The 20,420-nt window shown below is 45.7% G+C and overlaps 1 protein-coding gene across 2 annotated transcripts in view; it reads right to left on the bottom strand.

The window, feature by feature from the left end:
• SYT16 (synaptotagmin 16) overlaps nucleotides 1-20,420 on the bottom strand; it is a 122,628-nt gene that overhangs the window by 27,295 nt on the left and 74,913 nt on the right. The window contains exons 3-4 of one of the 2 annotated variants that reach the window (XM_084836640.1): nucleotides 18,470-19,036; nucleotides 651-863 (exon numbers count right to left, since the gene is read on the bottom strand). In XM_084836640.1, coding sequence (XP_084692766.1) covers nucleotides 651-863; nucleotides 18,470-18,947 — 691 coding nt within the window. In that variant the 5' untranslated portion in view covers nucleotides 18,948-19,036. The remainder of the gene's footprint in view (nucleotides 1-650; nucleotides 864-18,469; nucleotides 19,037-20,420) is intronic. The other variant, XM_084836649.1, reaches the window with a different exon arrangement.

The following is a 20,420-nucleotide window of genomic DNA, read 5'->3' as shown; positions in this document are numbered from 1 at the left end:
TGTGAGGCCTAAAAGGTCTGGGCAATACTCTATATCTAGGGTAGGGAACAAGGTGCCCTTCAGATATTTTGGAAGGGACAATTCCCATAAGCCCCAGCCAGCATGACCAATGGTTAGGGATTGTGGGAGTTGTAGTACAAAACATCTGGAGGCCACCAGGTTGCCTACTCCTGCCCTATATGAAATAGCCATGTTCCCTAGAAGATGTCCCAGAATCCTCTACCATTAACAGGCTTCTGTGGGACAGACCCACAGAGAAGTCTTGGCAGATAAGATTTTCTTGTCATTACTATTAGAGTTTTGACAGAAAATCTACAACCACCACAGCAAGAGCTGCTGTACTTCGTATGTCAGATGAAACCTCCCACAGAGAGTACCACGTGGAAGGTCACGCATGTCTGTGAAATTTGAAATGAAGAATCTGCGTAGGTCACAGGGAGATATGTGCACATACCAGGACCCAAGATTAAGTTCTAGGAATACTGCTCAGAGCACTCTGAATCCCTCAACTCGAGTAAGTCCTGTGCATTTTTGTCTGCCCTTCCAGTTTCCTCTGAAGCCAAAGAAACAGAATCTATCCATGTTAGGTTTCATGGAATTCTCAAAGCAAATCATCTCTCTCTTTTTTGTTGGATGGAGCTGGATAATACCTTCACATTCAGAGGCTTCGGTACTGTATTCTTCATGATTCGACAATAAGCGGTTGAATTTCAGCCGGCGCTCTGAACCCGCCTGGGTTCCTTTTTCAGAAACTCCTGACCGAAAGCTCTGCGAACGTGAAACCGAGATCTCAAACTGCTTAATCACCTCGTCATCGCTGTCCGAGGATGTGGTTAGATCTTCGTCCTCCCCGTAGCTGTTCACTGGGAGAAAACACACACACACAAACAAGTTTTGACAGCTTATGGGACAGATTTTTGACAGCTTATCAGGCCAGGAACTGGCTTGCAGAAAAAACAGGGAACAAGGCAGAAAGCATCAGGCACTGGGTCCAAAGACCTGCCTTTTTGCCCCTTGACCTTCCATCTTCCTCTTGGTGATCTCTTCATGGAATCAACAAGAATGAGTCATTTCTCACTCTCCTTTTTTTCTTTTATAACTCAATCCATTGTTCTTCTCCAGGGCCAGCGTCAAGGATAAGTATGGTTGGGCACCTGCCGAGGGCCCACACCCCGGCAGAGGCCCACTGACAAGAGCCCCTTGGACTTGCTCCTCCTCTTCCCCATCGCGATCTGCTTGTTCACCTGCCTCTCACTCTGGCCCAGATGATGGCGGTGGTGAGGAGGAGGAGCAGGAGATGCCACGGCCGACTTGCTCGCTGGCTCTTTGCCTGTTAAGCAAGCAAGTGGGAGCAAGGATGAGAAGAGGAGGATCCGCAGCAGCGGGTGACAATGGCAGTGTGAAGGCAGACTCACACTGAGGGAGGGGCCACCGAGGGTGTCTTGCCCAAGGGCCCTCACAAACCTGCAGCCAGCGCCGTTCTTTTCTATACACAAACAGGATATTGACGGCGCGTTTAGTAACATCTACGTTTCCCTTGTTTGATTTTAAACAGTTGCTAAAGCAGCTTTCTAAAATCTCAAGGATTATTGGTAAACATCCAGTGCATTTCTGCCAATGATCTGCCTTCTGATCTCGAAAGGGAAACTCGGGCGCAATCGGAACACATAGAGAAATTGCTCGTGGCAGTTCTCACGACTGATCTATGAGCCCTTCTTCACAGCTGAAACGACAGACACATTTACTGTAAAACGGTAAATCAAACACTGGTTCAGCCTTGCCCCTCTGCCCATACTTCATGCAAGCTATCTATGAGACAGACAGACAGACAGACAGACAGACATTTTAAGTGCTGCATGGTTCAGGTATTTATCCATTCATCCATCACCTTATTGTACTACTACTACTATCATCATCGTCGTCATCATTATTATAAACTGCTCCGAGGATGGAAGGGCGGAGGTTGGGTGGCAGCATCAAGAACATCAGCTAATCAGTACTCTGCACACCAGGCTTTTGCTACGGACTTGCAGAACGGTCTCAGTTCCACATTCTACCCTGAAAAGGAATATATATGTTTGGACTGAATCCAGTGCAAGTGTTTCCAGCTCAGTCCCACCACTTCATATGAGTTATTTCCATCCTCAACATCTTTGGTGCAGGTGATGAAATTCAGGCCCAAGAACTCCACCAAAACAGGATAAAAGTCAATCTGATGCAGCCTTCCCCAACCAGGTGCCTCCCGATGTGTTAGACTACAACTGCCATCATCTCTGACCATGGGGTGACTGGGAGCAACAGAAATTGTATTCCAACACATCAGGAGGGCGCCATGTTGGTGATGGGTTGGTCTAATCATGTCATTCAAAATCCCCACTGCCAGCTGACCCAAATAGTGATTTTGGTAGAAGGCAGGATTCACAACAAGGATCAAAGGCCTACCCTTGCATATATTCAAGTTGAAATGGTTAACACAGAGAGAAGGCTGTTTTCCATTTATATACCTCACACTATTTATTTATTTATTTCATTTCTATACCGCCCAATAGCCGAAGCTCTCTGGGCGGTTCACAAAAACACTAAATATAATCATCTACTCAACCCAGTGCAAAAGTGTCACCTTTTGAATGGGATTTCTGTCTTTGACATTAGCTCACAAAACCCCTATCATGGGGCTGTATCCAGAGTCTGCCTTTGCTAGAAGAAGGGCTACAGTTATGGAAGGCCTCTCTGCCAATTTTGGGGATTCCCCACATACACACACACACACACACACACACCACAGCTCAGCCCATTCAGGAGGTCTCCTGATTCTCTGTGTAGCACTTTCAGGCGGCTGAAGGGGCTGCCATGGGAAGAGCGAGGCAGGGAGGTCCACTTCTGCACCATTGATCCAGCATAAATCTGGGACCAACCCATTGTCCACAACAGTAGATCCTCCGGATACAAAACTAGCGAGCGAGTCAGAGATGCAAGGGCTATCAGCTGAAGGGACTGCAAGCCGAACCATGTTACCAGAAGGGCTACCTAGGCAGCATTACAAGCCTCACCATCTGACTGAGCTCTGGTCCAGTGACCCAGGGAGCCAATGCAGCTTGACCTGGCTCTCTTAAGCCTCTGCCTTGGGGCCCACTCTTCAGTCTGAGCAATTCATATCCTAGTGAGCAAATCCTGCCAGAATTAGTGCTAGCTCTTCATCCTACCTCATGCTAGCTTCTCTATCAATATCCTGACCAACTGCTAAACCTGGGAAGGGGCCACAGCTCGATGGTAGAGCCCATGCTTTGCATGCAGGAGGCCCCAGGTTCAATCTCTGGCATCTCTAGTTAAAATAATCAAGGAGCATGTGATGGGAAAGATGTCTGCCCAAGACCCTGGAGAACAGTTGCCAGAGAGCGCAAAGCAGCCTTCCCCAACCTGGAGACCTCCAGACATGTTGGGTGCAGGGTACGAGTTTGGGGAAGGCTGGAGGAAAAAATACTCGGACAAATAATCCAACAGGCAGCTTCCTATGTTCCTAATTTGTCTTTTTGCCTGTCTTAGGCTCAAAACAGACATTACTTTAAATCTTTGTCTTGCAGCTACATCTCCCCCCCCCCCGCCATTTTTACTCTAGGGTAGGTGTATGTGGCCCGATCTGGATTTTTAAAGCCCCACCCCCACCCCCATGGTAGGGCCTCAATCTAGATTGGTGTCCCTGCACCTACTCTAGAGTAAAAATGGAGAGGAAAAATAGGTTGCTATTAGGCGCACATTTAAATAATGTCTGTTTTGGCCCTCATGTGGAGACAGAGAAACAGATTATTGTGCTTTAGAGCCATGATTCCATAAGAAGGCCTGTTCTTTGAGGAATGTGGTCACCATGGAGTAATGCAGGTCTCATTACATGGAAGTCTGTTTTAAGATATTTTAAATTTCGAATATGAACTTGAGCACGCTCCGGGAGAGAGCGGAGGACAGGAAGGCCTGGCGTGCTATGGTCCATGGGGTCACGAAGAGTCGGGTGCTACGTAACGACTTAACAACAACAACAAATTTTGAATGTGATAAAATGCATACAGACAATTTGATTTTTCAGCTTTATCTGCTTTGTTTCAGGTTTTTGTAATATGGGTATTTATGTTGTCTCTTAATTAGTATTTATGTTGTATTTATAGCTCCTGAAGGATTACCTCCGAAATGCGTAGAGATTATTTAAGAAGAGTTTATTAAAGAATCTTTTTTTATAAGCACCGGGGCTTGTCTCTCTTTTTGTGCCCTTAGATCATTCCACTCGCCTCTGGTTGACTCCTTGCTCCTTCCTGTTATCCCTGCTGAGTCCCTGCTGGGACTCTGACATGGGAGGCTAGCCACCAGGTCTTCTTGCCATGCTGGACTAAAGCTGCTGCACAGACCATTTCACTAAAGGGGTATCCCAAGAACATCTCCCGGGTCCTAATGGGCCATCGGGGAGAACGTGGTCTCTTAAGATGCTGGGTGCTGTATGTAGTCAGCAGAACAGCATTGTTATGTGTTACGAAGTAGCTCTCTTTTGAGTAAACAGTACTGACTCCATTTTGAGTTGTTGTTCAGTCATTGGGGCCGCGGTGGCTTAGTGGTTAAGACGCTGAACTGCAGACCGGAAGGTGGGCAGGACAGCAGTTCGAGACCCGAGTGCTGTGTGACAGAGTGAGCTCCCATCTTCAGTCCCAGCTTCTGCCAACCTAGCAGTTCGAAAGCAAGAAATTGCAAGCAGATAAATAGGTACCGCTTCGGCGGGAAAGGTAACGGCGTTCCATGCACCTCGGTGTTCAGTCATGCTGGCCACATGTCCATGGAAGCATCTTCGGACAGCGCTGGCTCTTCAGCTTAGAAATGGAGATGAGCACCACATCCTAGAGTCGGACACGACTGGTTGGGGACACCTTTACCTTTTTTTTATCAGTCATTAAGTCGTGTCCGACTCTTCTTGACCCCATGAACCATAGCACGCCAGGCCTTCCTGTCCTCCACAAAGCCAGGCGTCTTCCTCCCCAGCCTCAGCGAAGGTGGGAGAAAGGCACAGGAATGGAGTTGAGAGCAACATGCAAGACTAGATCAAGCAATTCAGTTTCTAATGGGCTGCTTCAAATGCCTTCCCCAAAGGCAAAGGTGGGGGTCAAAATTCAGCAAAACATGAATGTGCTGGAGAGCAAGAGTGATATCTGGGAAGTTGCCTAGTCAACCACCTGCAAGATGCACCTATTGTTGAACTCCAGCCTTGACACCTGCCTTTAAGACAGTCATTAAGATGCAAGGTCATCTTTTGCTAAGTGAATAAGAGATAGTAAGTAGGACTTTTGTTTTTGGCAAGTACACCCATCATCCCCAAGCACCCTCTTTTTTATACAAGATGGGAGGCCAACTCGGTCTTTCTCTCATAGCAAGCAGCAGCATTACCAGTGCCTAGGCGCAGTGCCTGGCTCATCGGAGTTGTGATGTCACCGCCTTTCTCTGAACTGTATAAGAAGCCTCAGGTTGGGGCAGTCCTCAGGCCCCCTCTTCCCAGCGGTGGGGGGCCATGCTGCTGAAATCACTAGGTGCCTCACCCCTGCAGGGGCGAGGTGCCACACTGCTGCTGAAATCACTCAAGAGTCTCTCCTCCCAGAGGAAAGGCTCCATGCTGAAATCACTGAAATCACTAAGCTCCTTGCTTGCCAGAGCAAAGGGCAAACAGTGGGTGCTTTGCCTCCCCAGTCAAGGCTCTCTGCTTTCCTTCCTCTTCACTTGAGACCAGGAATTGCAATGCGCACTAGTTCCTGTCTGCAGGAAAGGGCTTCAGCCCAGGGAAAGGCATATTGCTTTTAGAGGTTCTTTGTAGAAATTGTAGCTCCCACACACCCATGCCCACGTGTGTGTGTAGGCTTCAGGAAGACTCCAAACTTGGTGAAGGCTGGAGCATCCCCAATTGGTCTTAAGCGTTAAATCCATTTCATAGAATCATAGAATAGTAGGGTTGGAAGGGGTCTATAAGACCATCGAGTCCAACCCCCTGCTCAAGGCAGGAATCCAAGCCAGAGCATCCCTGACAGAATAGAATTTGCTGAGCTAATTCCCCAACCTAGCTCGTGCATTTGAATCTTTGTAAACCCCAATAAATGTGCCATTTTGGCGTTATCCTCTGCAACAGAGTCTTAAGTGTGAATCTCTTTGGGTGTGAATTGCCTTCTTAGCCACAGATGTTCTACTGCCAATGTCTAAAGATTCCTTATAAGCGGGTGTGTGGGTCTCCTTAGAACGTGTGCAACCAGAGGTGAGTGCTTGTACGCAGGCCTAACTAGAGCGCATCACGTAACATATGCCCCCCACCAGAAAAAAAATGCAAGCCCTCAAGTGGAGACACAACTCCATTTCCGTTTGCAAAACTGATGCAACAAGCTTTAGCTGCTGCCAGAACTGTGTTCCTTTATCCTCCAGGGAAAGCAATACAAAATAGTAACACACTTGACAGCTGGCGTGTTCACATCCTCGTGCTCTCTCTCTCTCTCTCTCCTCTTTCTCACACACACATACACACACACACACACCAACTGTCCCTCACACCCACCCACAATCCCACGCGTTCCCAAAGGAAAACGTCCTCCTGTTCTGTTTCCCCCGATACAGATGGCTGTGGAAAATGCTGAGATGTGACACAGTCTTCTTTTTATCCCATATCAGCAGGGATGATGGCATTAGAACATCTGTTCCTCCCTAGCCAGGGTTTTGGATATGGCCTACTCTTTGATAGGGTTGCTTCCCAGGCCAGAGGTCACCCTGGAAGTATCCCTGCCCAGGGATAGGGGCTGCTATTTAACAAGGGCATGGGGAAGTCAACAATTTCCGAACCCAGCACGAGGTTGTGAAGTTGTGAGATCCAATGTTAAAGTCATACAGCCAGTACTGTATTGGTCTGAATTCAATTTCAGAGAAGCTCTTGGGAGCTGCACTCCAGGGGTGGGTGAGGGCAAAGGCAAAGGGGGCAGGGCTAAAAAAAACCCAAAATACCAACACATTGCAGTTTAAAGCTCTTTCTGCCAATAACTAAGCCTTTGGAGCATTTGAACCTTTTCGAATGGGGGGAAACTGCACAAAATCTGGGAAACCACCAAATGATTGGAAGTTGGGGGGAAGGGGGCGGGACCAAGGGAAGGGGGCGGGGCCATCTGGGGAACCCTGGAGGGCTGGGTTGGGACTTCAGTGGGGCCAGACTGGCCCTGAGGTTTCCCACCCCTGCACTAAGCCATGGTTTATGTTAACCATGGTTTGTTGCTTTAGCCATGAATTGTCTTGCAGACGAGCAAACGAACTGTGGCTTGTTTCCTCTATTTCTCATTTGTTTCTCTCTTGCCCATTTGGCCAGCTTTCAGTGTGGTTTCATTTTCATGCTACTCTTGCTGGGCACCTCTTGCTTCAGGACAGGCAACAGCACAATCAAGCCAGAGCTAAACCATGATTCTGGGTTCAGACATCACAGCAAGCCATGATTTAAACAAGCCAGACTTTGTAAGCCAACAACAAATTATAGGTCTTATTTGTGGTTTATAGCTGATTAACAAACCATGCTTTGTTTGCAGGGATGGGGTCAGGCACAATGACAAGCCAGATTTAAACAAACCACACATGGCTTAGCATTATGTGCGAACCAGGCCAGTGGCTTGCCTAAGGCCAGCCAATCAGTGAGCACATTTGAAATCAGTCCTCCACTGGGCCACGCGGGCTTTCAAAGTATGCTTCTTCAATTTCCTGGGTCTTGTTTTGTTGCAATGCACAAAAACCAAAGGGTGTCAGGTACTGTGCTTAATGAATTACTATTACTATATATTTGTTTTTTTCAAAGTCCCTTCCTTCATGTATATTTCCAGAATAGTTTGGAATCATAGAATAGTAGTACAATAGTAGGGTTGGAAATGGCATCTACAAATCCTCTGTGTAGGAAAGCGAGATGAAATACTTCGTGCTGGATTTCTCTCTCTTATTCCCACTCGACAGCTATATTACGGTAGCCTGAAAACGTACAGATCTTTTCCCTGCTTGGGCAATGCTATAGCTCTAGAATGGAAATTAGTACATATATTGCTCCAAACACCTAAGTAACAGAACAAGGTGTGCAAAGCATTCCCACCTGTAAAGGATCAGTAAAGTGGAAGGCAAAGGCAAGTGCATCCTAAGGAAGAAGCAGCAAGCATGGCTAGTCCTGAAACAACTTTGCTGTTGTTGGCAGCTGTTTTATGGGAGCTTTGCGCAGACAGAGGCTGAGCCAGCATAACAGAGCTTCCAAAGCTCCAAGCAGAATACAGGGGAATGAACTAATGGCCCAAAGAACAATTTATATGCCCTGTAGCAGGAGTGCAGAACCTCAGGCCTGGGCGCCAAATCTGACCCTCTAGGGCCCATCAGAAGGCTCTATCCCCTGTCCCCCAACCACTGATCATTTGGTGGTTTCCTGGCCTTTGCACAGTTTTTTCCTCATCCTAAAAGGTTGAAATGCCTCTCCTAAGATGTAGTTACTCGCAGTCAAAGCTTTAAATTAAAGTAGGCTAGTATTTTAGCCCTTTCACCTTCAGCACTACCCACCACTGGAATGCAGCCCCCACCCCTCCCCAGCTTCTCCAGAATAGAATTCAGCCCGCAGGCTGAAAGAGGTTCAACAACATCAGTTGTGTTCTTATAGATGCCTTTAAAGGGGAATTAGACAAATTTAAGGAGGATACGCCTATTAATGGCTACTAGTTCTGATGGAATCTCCATGTTCAAGGCAGTCAGTCACTGTATACCAGTTACTGAGAAGCATGAGCGGGGAAAAATACTGCCCTCATGTCTGGCTTGTAGGCTTCCCAGAGGCATCAGTGGGAAGCACAATGCCATATTAAATGGATCTTCGGTCTGATTCAGTAGGGATTTTCTTGTGCACTTATGGCAGTAGCTACTTGCCACCTGGTCACTGAGTACTAGGGACAGTTTTGCCAGCAGACACACAAGATCACTTTTATTTCAGACCAATCAAACACAATATATTCCCAACCCTAAGTGACACCAGGGAACTGTAATTCTGTAACAGGAGGAAGGGCAAGGAATCTCCAGTAGAGAACATGCTCACCAACATCATCATCAACATCATCAAACTACAATTCCCAGAATCCTACGGGAGAGGCCATGACCAGTCAAACTGATATTTATTTCTTACATTTCTATACCACCCAATAGCCATAGCATAAATATTGCCTGGAGCGTCCATCCTCCATCTTGCAAATGTGGAGATAATAATATCAGCCTACCTTAAGGAGTTGTTGTAAAGTTTACCAATATATCATATCATGAGATTTATTGTACACACTATACTGAGAAGAAAGAAAGAAAGAAAGAAAGAAAGAAAGAAAGAAAGAAAGAAAGAAAGAAAGAAGGGAGGGAGGGAGGGAGGGAGGGAGGCAGGGAGGCAGGGAGGGAGGGAAGGAAGGAAGGAAGGAAGGAAGGTCATAGAATCATAGAATAGTAGGGCTGGAAGGGGTCTACAAGACCATCGAGTCCAACCCCCTGCTCAATGCAGGAATCCAAGTCAAAGCATCCCCAACAGATGGCTGTCCAGCCTCGTCTTGAATGCCTCCAGTGTGGGAGAGCCCACCACCTCCCTAGGTAATTGGTTCCACTGTCGTATTGCTCTAACAGTCAGGAAGTTTTTCCTGATGTTCAGCCGGAATCTGGCTTCCTGTAACTTGAGCCCATTATTCCATGTCCTGCACTCTGGGATGAACATACAATCAATTCATTTCCAGATCTCTGGAAATATTTATCAAGCTTCTCTTGAGTTCCATCTGGAGAAGCCGTGTAGCAGCCACGTGAGTAGCTGTTGCTTCTACTAAGCAGAGTTCCATCCACATCTTTGAACTAAATGGCATAAGTCCCCCGTTCTCCAATATGTTCATCAAATGTTTTGCTTTGTTCTGCACAAATTATTCAAGTGAGGCAGAGAAGTGGCCCACAAAATCCTTTCCTGATGAAAACTGCTCTTCTGCGGATTCTGAGCTATCGGCAGAGTTGTGATCACATTATCCCAAGAGGCTGTTCAAATGCTGGATTAATTACGGCTATGATTCAAATCAGAGCTATGCCTCAGAATTAGTCATTTTGCTTACAATACTCGCATATTTCTGTTCGGTATACATGTTTTCTTATGAAAACGGGCACGTTGCCTACCAAACAGAGAGTTAAATGGGACCAGATGGGCAAATGTCTCACAAAACGTATTTGTATAAGTCTAATCCACTTCTATAGTCATAGAAAACATGGACTTCCAAACAGAGCAAAAATATAAACAGATGAGACTGCCCAGTATTGTCTGCTCAAATGGCAGCACATCTTCTAGGTCTCAGGAGAAGTTTAATGATTTGCCTACCCTGCTAACCAAGATCTTTTTAACTGGAGATGCTGGGGATTGAACCTGGGACCTTTTGCATGCAAAGCATATGCTCTACCACTGAGCCATTGGCCCTTCCTTGGGGCTTAAGAAGTCCAAACAGCATTCCAAGCAACCCCAACCAAGGACAACTACATTAAATAATTCCATTAAAAAAAACAATTTTAACTGGTACCCCCAGCATTTTAAACAACACTGCAGAGTAACATGGGGTGTGCCTACCAAATTGCATGCCATTTCATTCCCTGGCTGCTTATAAAATATCAACCTTGTATTCTCTCACAATACTAGAACCCAATGGGGTCATCCCATGAAGCTGACTGGTGGGAGCTTCAGGACAGAGAAGAGGAAGATTTTCTTTACACAGCAGATAGTTAAATTGTGGAATTCACTTCCACAAGATGTAGTGATGGCCACCAATTTGGATGATTTAAAAGGGGATTAGACAAATTCCTGGAGGAGAGGACTATCAATGGCTACTAGTCGTGATGGCTATATGCTACCTCCAGTATCAGGGGCAGTATGCCAATGTACACCAGTTGCTGGGGAACATGGGCGAGAGGATGCTGTGGCACTCATGTCCTGCTTGTGTGTTTCCTGTGGGCAGCTGGTTGGCCACTGTGTGGCCACAGAATGCTGGACTCTTAGTCTGATCCAGTATAGCTCTTCTTATGTTCTTATTTGGTACATTTATATACTGCCTTTCTTCCACCATGGAACTCAAGGTGGCATCTCAGGGGGGTTGTCAGGAGGTCTCCCATCCAGGGAATGGCCAGATTCAAACATGCTTAGCTTCAGCGAAGTGGCTTCATCATGTGCTCTCAGACCGTGCCCTGGGACTCATTAACCGGATGCAAATAATATTGGTATGCGGGTGGACCCCACTTCTGAGTGGTGAAAAGTTTCAGGGGTTCCAGGTCTTACTCAGGGTTCAGTTTCCTGCAAAGGAGGTCACTGGAGACTTATGCCATTCATTTACACACATACACAAACTGAGCTTAAGATGAGGGTGCACAGCGTTCCTACTTCAGCAGACTCCTGTTCTCCATCGGATGTCATGAGGAACTCATGATCCCACAGCATTTCTTGCAGAAAGCAAGTCCCTGGCTCCTTTTCAGATGCAATTCCAGCACAGACTTGTCTTCCTGCTATATACACACACACACACACACACACACACTTAGCTTGCTTTTCTTACTCTCACAGACCTCTGCATTAACACATTCCTTGTGGGGGGGAGAAAGGTAAGCCCCCTTCCAGAACAGCCCACCTATTGCCATCTCTGAGGACAGCCACCACTCAGCTAGTCCCCATAACAGTTTGGGAATCTGCCAAGCTAATCTTGCCCGACCAGTTTGACCCATTCTAACAATCTCTTTTCAGTCAGACTCACAGGGCAGGTTTGCATGATCATTTCCAGGAATGGTAGCTTAAATAAGCCACTGTGATTTGTAGCATGTGTTGGGCACCCATTCCATAACCCAGCCCCCCACTCGTAGGTTGTTGGCATGGTTAACAAACCATCCAGAACCCATGGGCTGTTTCAGGATTGTGGGTGATTTGTTAACCATGAGAACAAAAGGAGGTGAGCATCCAAAGTAAATAATGAAGAAGAGAAACAGGTTCTCAGGATGCAAAAAAAAAAACCCCAAAAACATTTATTGTAGGAAGCCCAATGCATTTTGGCCTTTTGCTTATTTTTAGGCCTTCTTCAGGGGACCGTAACATTAATGGTAATAAAAACTACAAATAGGACAACACATATAATTAAAACATTAACAAAAAACAAATTGCCACACAACAATCTACAAGTGGGGGTTTGGTTAGGGATCGGGCACCCATGGACACTTGGAATGTGCAGCAAACCACGGTGGCTTATTTAAGCCGCCGTGGCTGAAAATAATTGTGCAAACAAGGTCACTGAGTTGGGAGGGTGGGGATCCTTCAGAGAATGGGGGGTAGGGATCCCAAACCCATAGCAATTTTTTAACTGAGATGCTAAATCCAACTTTTCAGTGCAATCTGAACTCAGCCATTAACTAGCACAAATCTTATCTTAGTGGTGTCACGAGGAAGCCTTCAGTTTTGCCATTTTAACTCTGCTAGCCTCTCTCATGTATGTCGGCCTCATTTCTATTTCAACAACAAGAACACAGTGTCAGGCTGAGAGGCCAGAAGGCTTCTTTATTCACATACACAAAAGTTAAAGTAGGGATAATCTGTGAGTCTGTATGTGTGTGGTATGTGTGTGTATAAGCTTTGATTCCAATCTAAACCATTCAAGGTGAAGCTGTTTATCATTCTCCCCCTCTTTATTCAAACTATTATCTTTTCTGTTGCAAATGGCAAATGTTGTCAGCTGTCAACAGAACACTTCTCTTTGTTCCCAGCGAGCAAGTAAACATCTCCCTCTTGAGATGTAGGCTGAAAGATCCATGAGAGAAAGCACTCTCTCTGGCAGAATTAGACATTATGAAGATGCGAAAAGAGGTTATGTCTCTCTCAAAACTCTTTCCTCCTCATAATGTCTAGCTCAGCCTTCCCCAACCGGATGCCTTCCAGATGTGTTGAACAGCAACGCCTATCATTCCCAGGATGGCACCTGGGTGGGGAAGGTTTGTCTAGCTAAAATGGAATATTCAGCCCTTGGGCTGAAAAAGACGCAACACCCCTGGTCTATTGCCTCAAACACATGAGATAATGCAGATTTTGGTGCTTGAAACACATGGTGATTGAGGAGTCACACACACATGTGGTATTTGTCGAAAAACATCTCATGGCAGTGAAATTGGTTGTGCATTGGCTCTCAGGCAGCTTCATCAATTACAACTGGATTTTCACTTTGGAGAAAGCCACTGCGTGCAGCAACATCTGCTCCTTCATGGCTCAGGTATGTACAGACAGCAGAAGCGTTGTCACGCCTTGAGCTCCTTGGGAATTAACGAGCTTGCTTCTCAGAAATAAAAGGTGACAACAACTAGAAACTGACCCAGATTTGGTAGGATTCTCAACTGCAATTGCGAGTGAGGACAGGGGTAACACTGGAAGCAGGTTCTGAGCCCACAATACAAGCCCTACATCAGCACAAGATCAAGCCTTGCCTTGCACACACATACCTACCAGCAAATTGAATACTGGCTCAGCCCTTCCTCCATGCTTCAAGTGGTCTGAGCACTCGTCTATTGCTTTTCTGAGATTTGTAAACAGGCATGCATTATTTATTATTTATTGCTATGTAAAATATTTATAGGCCAACTTTCAGAGCGAGAACCCTCCCAAGGCGGCTCACACTATAACATTCCAGACAATAAAAAGAGCAAAGAACAATAAAACAGCCTGTCATGGCCCAGGACTGGAAGCTCTCAGAGACTGAAACGTCAAGCAACAGTGACTCTGGGGAGGCACCAGGACCACCCCCTTGTCCTTCTGGAGTGGGGGACCACTGCCTTGGGCCCCATGTCTTATCCACATGAGCTCCGGCAGGTGGCACTGCACCATGATTCTGAGGAGTGGACTTTGGACCCCTCTAGTGAAGAAGGAGACCCTGAAGAGCAGTCCCCAACTGGCTCCTCCCTCCTGCAACCTTCATTCCCCAGGAAAAGCCAGCACCTTGGGGAAAGGTTGCTGGCCCTTTAACAGCTAGATGCAGCAGCTGAGGGGGTGGGATTTCTAGAAAGACTCTCCTGGCCTGACTGGTTGGTCCCAGGCACTGCCAAAGCAAGGTGTCAGTCTTTGCACTCCAGGATTGCTGACCAAGGTCCTGAAACTAACCCTAGTTCCAGACGTGATTCAGCCACTTTCCCGCATCGCGCCTCCTCGCCTGAGCTGTTGCCCAGGAGAGACAATGGATTCCCTGATGGAACAAGACACAGCCTAGACAGTAATGAAAATCTAAAACATAGTTGTAGCAAAGAAACCACAACACCCCAATAAAACATAATCTGGAAAAGGCCAGAGAAAACAGGAGAGTTTTCAGGGTCTTCCTAAAAGCCTGCAATGATGGGGCCTGATGGACACCTAATGACAAACCTATTCCAGAGGTGTGGGGCCACTGCAGAAAAGGCCCTCTCTCATGCACTTGTCCACTTAAATTCCCTCAAAGGTGGGCAAGTGAGAAAGGCCTCTGTTGCTGATCTTGAAGTGCGGGCAGGCCGACACACAGGGGAAACGTGGTCCTTCAAGTATTTCAGCTCAGCACGTGCATGCTTCTCTGTTCGTGTTTCCACTTATTACACATACATGTACACAGTACAAATGTTTTAAAAGCAATTGTGAAACTGCTCCAGGGATTTGGGGGTCGGGGGGTGGCTTCCCCCCTTCATACTGAAACACTCTGAAAAGCTGCGAAGCGGATTTTTTTTTCAGAGCTCACCCTCGGAGAGGAAAAGATAGGCTTTTCCTCTCCGAGGGTGAGATCTGGATCGAACATGGCAAAGGCACTTCCAAACTCCCCCCACTGCTCTACAAATGTTACACTTGTCTTCACTCCATGACTCCTTTTCTTCAACCACCAAGGATTTTTTTGTCCCTGAGAATCTTCATCTTAAGACAGTAGTTTTCCTGTTACTTCCCCCCATCCTAAAAAAAAAAAAAAGGGAAACACACACGCATGCAGTAAAGTCTATGCTAGAATAAGAACATAAGGGTTCTTTGCTTCTTAATCATCTGCAATTACTAGATGAAAAGTGCATATTTTCTTCCGGTACTTTACTATTAGCAAAAGGGCCCTTCTGTGATCCGCCAGAAGCGCTTCTATGGCAACAAAAAGCATTCAAGTGTTGCTCTTGTCTTGTGCCAATTTATCGTTAAAAGCTTCTATTATATTTTGGGGAGCAGGGTGGAAGATGGTGCATTAAGACGAAATAAAGTCAAAAAAGCAATGTTCCTCCCCCCAAAAAAAAAAGCAGGAGGAAGAGGAGGAGGAGGAGGAGGAAGAGGAGGAGGAAGGAAGGAAGAGGAGGAGGAAGGAAGGAAGGAAGGAAGGAGCAAACAGCAACAACAATCCCAGAGGTTCACTGAGCTGGAAAGGCAATGAGGCAGTTGTTCACAATTTTGAGGTGGCGCGGGGGGGACATTTATTCTACTCAAAGTCTTTCTCTATTTATTTTTTTACAGAATGTCAGCTAGCCTGCCCATCTGCTCACTTAGCTTTATGTCTAACCTCATAGCAACAAGATAACAAACTCTCCCCACCACCACATCATTTCAACTCTGATATGAAATTGTCAATGCGCTGCCAGCCATCTTCTCCTGAGCTTTTCATATGCTTTGTATCAATGAGAGGATCGGAAGAGCGGCAAGAGTGGGGTGAGGTGGTAGCAGGGAAGGGGTGAGTGCATGTTAAAGAAGCACAGCTTGGCAATTCCAACAGCTGAACCAATCCTTCCGCATGTAAGGGCCAAACAGACAAGAGTGTTGGATTAGGGCTGGAGACCCAGATTCAAATCCCATCTCTCTCAGCCTAAACCTACTCCACAAGGTTGTTGTGAGAATAAAATTACCTTGACCTTCTTGAAGTGAAGATACGATACATATGTCGTTACTAGCTGCATTCACATGTAACACTATGCCATGGTTTATATTAACCATGGTTTGTTGTAATTTTAGCCATGAATTGTCTTGCAGATAAGCAAACCAACTGCAGATTGTTTTCCCTATTTCTGGCTTGTTTCTCCCCCTCCCATTTTGCCAGCCTTCAGAGAAGTTTCATTTTCTGGCTGCTCTTGCTGGGCACTCTGTTTCAGGGTGGACAACAGCACAAACGAGCCACGGTTCTGGGTTCAGACATCATGACAAGCCATAGTTTAAACAAGCCAGGCTTAGCAAGACAACAGCAAACCATGGTTTCTATTTGTGGTTTGCAGCTGGTTAACAAACCATGGTTTGTTTGTGTGGATGGGATCAGGCACAGCGACAAGCCAGTTTTCAACAGACCACACCATGGCTTAGTGTTATGTGCAAACCAGGCCAGTAAATAAAATTTAAAAATAAAGAGGCACCACTCTTATTCAAGATTAATTATGCCTTAATACTCTCTTTCACCACCATGTCCAACACATAACTGTTGTGTGTAGACAAAAAAAATTAGGGTGGTTTTGTGACCTCTACTCTTTAGTTTCCAAGAATAATATATACCTTTGGGAGATGATAATCAGACTTCACCAACAGAGATCAGAGTCTAACATTTATCGAGACTGGAAAAGAAGCGGCAGGCCAACTGCTCCAAAGGCTTAGAGCAGCTTTCCTCAACCTGGTGACCCCCAGATATTTGGACTACAACTCCCACCAGCCCCAGTCAGCACAGACTATTGTTGGGGATGATGGGGGTTGGGGTTCAAAATATCTGGAGAGTGTCAGGTTGGAGAAGGCTGGCTTAGAGTCTGAGAAGGAGGTTCTTGAGAAGGGATCTGAAGAACAGGAGGGCTTTGGTTTGACAGAAGGAATGGAGGAGGTGGGCGTTCCAAGCACCAGAAGCATCTTGGCACAAGACAGGAAGGGAGCAATGAGATGAGGAGACAAAGGAGGTTGGCAGCACACAACCTGGAGCGCCGGTGGGAGATAATGCTCAGAGAGGCACTATTTGCCTTACTAATTGCACGTTTGAGAAAATAACAGCGAAACATGACAAATATTTGCATTGTTTAAGCAGGATTTGTATTCAAGCTCAAAATCCTAGAAGCAAGCTTCTCATTCATGTCTGAAAATGGTGTTCTGTGAAACACAAAGGATTGCTCTTTCTTTCACCAACCGATGAATGTCAAACACAAAAGTTTTGCCTTGCCGATTTTGCATCTCTTACTGGAAATTAGGAAGATTTCATTCCCATCTTCAGTTGTAAGGCATGTCCATCTTGAGAGGTGGGGTGATGATCATGGAGCATTCTGCAGTGTGTCCATGGAGACATGCATGGTTTTGAATACAGCATTTCGCAGTGAAACAGAATACTGAGATACCTGGTACCATGAAACAAACCCTGATCTCCAACTTTGGAGGCATGGAATAGCAACCATGGACTGGATGATGCTTCCGAGATTGAAGGCTCAAGAAACTGACTGACTTGCTCACAAGTCAATGTTGTGGAAGTACCCTAACAACATGGTTAGGGTACTTCCACAACAGATTGACAGCTGTCATTTTCTACACACATAAGTCTAAGACATTAAAAAATGGGGCATTGTGTTGAACTGTCAAAACACATTATAAGCAATGTCTGGGACTAGAGAGCAGAAGAGACGCACACTCTGGCTTCTGCCATCAACCAGGAGACCTAGTTGCACCCCCAGAAATGGCATCAAGCCAAGGGAGAAACTAACCTGGCCCATCCATTGGCCAGAGAAGAGGCGGCTGCAGGGAACACAGCGGAGTAACATCATTCCATTACATTAAGTAGGAGGAAATTAAGACGCTGGGAAGTCGGTAATTTTTCTGGGCCTCAGAATGAAATGTCTTTGAATTCAGCTCACATATATACATGGTTTACAGAGATGGGAACAGAACTGCATTTCTTAATATATACCAGTTTTCCTTTCCCTTACACCCAGCTTTCTGGATCAACTAACCTCACTGGTTTTAATGATACAAACACAAATACATCTCTCTTCTACCAAATGCACTTGGTGCAAATTCATTCTCTCAGATGCAAGATGTAAACAGATCAAAATGGAGTCACTAGGATCCATAATCTGCAGTAAAGAATTACGACTATCTTTTATCCTATGTGAAGATGTAGTTGTAAGTAAACGTGTAGCTGAACATGCTGTATCAGTCCCATAGTTCAAAGGAGAATCCAGACTGAATGGCAAGATTTTTTTAATTTGTTGAAATTGGGGAGTGATAGCAAAGAGAAGGGAGGCAAACATGGAGTTGCCTGTCCTGGCACCATTACTCTGTAATACCTGGCCCCTCCAAGCAGTATGGAGTAGTGGGAGAGAAAAGCACCAGGTAACAACATCAGCTAATGGGGTGAAACTTGACTTGGGGTGCCAGTCGTCCCATGTTTCTTGTAGAGCTGGTGCAAAACAAAGTGTGCCACCATCAAAGAAGACGATGTCAACTTACCATCCCAGTTGCGTGGAAGATTCTTTATCCGCTTGGAACAGCAGTGCTCCTTTTCTTCTGGGATAGTGGGGAGAGCTTCCGTGGGTTGGTGGCCCTTGTGGCTTTGGTAGACCCCATGGGATGTTGAAGAATCATCATCAAGATATTTCTTCAAGACGAGGGGGTTGCCCCTTCTTCCCTCATAACAACACAGCCCCTGGTCTGAAGCACAGGAAGGTTCCAGCAGGTCACGATGGGATTCCTCACTCTCCTGGCTAATAGTGCTGTCATCATCTGAAGCTTCAGAGTAACGTTCATATGGCCCATCGCTGCTTTCTAAGCCTCCATCCTCCTCTTCGACTGCACAGTGATCCACTTTGCTTCCCAGGTTGTTCAAGGAAGAAGATAAGGAGTCACCTGCTTGTTGGAGAGCCTCATAGACCCGAGACATCCAGGAGGAAAGAGGTTGGAAGAAACTCGAGACATCCTGCGAAGCCATGTGTTTACACACAGTATAAACAAGAAATCTGACGTCATAGACTCCAGACGCTCATCTTTGCCAGCATGCCAGACTCAGAGGTCTGTGAGCTACAGAATAAGCATTACAAGAGATTACTATTAATCACCTGTCCATTTTAACAGTGGCCTTTGATAAAATTATCAAAGCTGAGAGAGAATACAACTACAACAACAAGAGTGTGCACACCTCATAATAAGAAAGCAGGAAATGCTTCCACCCAAGTTTGCAATAGAACCACAGACACCAAAAATGAAAGCAAAGAACAAATTTCAAAATTGTTCATAATTACCTAATAGGAAGGGTCAACATTCAGTGGTAGTGCATGCAGAAGGTCCCTAGTTCAATCCCTGGCATCTCTAGCTAGGGCTAACAAAGGCTCTTCCCTGAAATCCTGATGATCCACTACCAGTCAGTGTAGATAATACAGAGCTAGATGGACCAACGGTCTGAATAAACAGGAATAAATAATCTGCCAGTATCATAATGCCCTTGTGTTAGGGATCCTTAGGAAAGGAATCAAAAATAAAACTGCCAGTATCTTCATGCCTTCATACACATCTAGGTGCGACCACACTGGGAATACTGGGTACAGTTCTGGTCACCGCAGCTCCGAAAGTAAAGCCAGAAAAGAAGTAGAAAAGAGCAAGCAAAATGATTAAGTTGCTGGAGCAACCCCCCTAGGAGGAAAAGTTACAGCACTTCGAACTTTTTAGTTTAGAAAAAGGGTGAGCAAGGGGGGGACATGACAGAGGAATATAAAATTATACATGGTGTGGATAAAGTAGATTGATTGACTGACTGATTTAAAACATCTGTATCCCACCCTGTATCATTAAGATCTCAGGGCGGCATACAGATAAAATCAATTTAAACAGTATAAAACAATAAATAAACAGCTAAGAACATATTAAACCAATAAGCAAGCTAATACTGGTTTAAAAATCTAAAGCAATATAACAGTTAAAACAGTGTGCAACTTTAGGGGATTCAATTAGCCCTCAAAGGCTTTGGTGAAAAGCCGTGTTTTAACTTGGAGCCGAAATGAAACCAGCATCTGCGCCAATCGGGCGTCCGCTATTAGATATCATAATATTAGAACCCAATGGGGCCATCCCATGAAGCTGACTAGTGGGAGATTCTGAACAGATAAAAGGAAGGACTTTCTCACACAGCGCATAGTTAAACTATAGAATTCGCTACCACAGGATGTAACGATGGCCACTGTAGCATATACTTGTTGTAAGTTAGGTTAAAAAGGATGTTTGAGAGTGAGTGAAAGCTGGGAGGGGTTTGTGTGTGAGAGGATTCTGAGGTTATAAAAGGAGAGAGCCGACAGTTAGTCAGAGAGGGCCTTAGGGACTGAAGATGCTACATCTAGTTACTGGGGGCTGGGAACCAGGATTTAGAAGGGATAGAGTAGGTAGGTTAGGACCAAGTATAGATGTATTAATA

The sequence above is a fragment of the Heloderma suspectum genome, chromosome 1, assembly GCF_057233095.1.
Source record: "Heloderma suspectum isolate Gila_16-S chromosome 1, 16-S_ref, whole genome shotgun sequence".
Classification (NCBI taxonomy): Eukaryota; Metazoa; Chordata; class Lepidosauria; order Squamata; family Helodermatidae; genus Heloderma; species Heloderma suspectum.
This window is presented reverse-complemented; position numbering and strand designations above follow the sequence as displayed.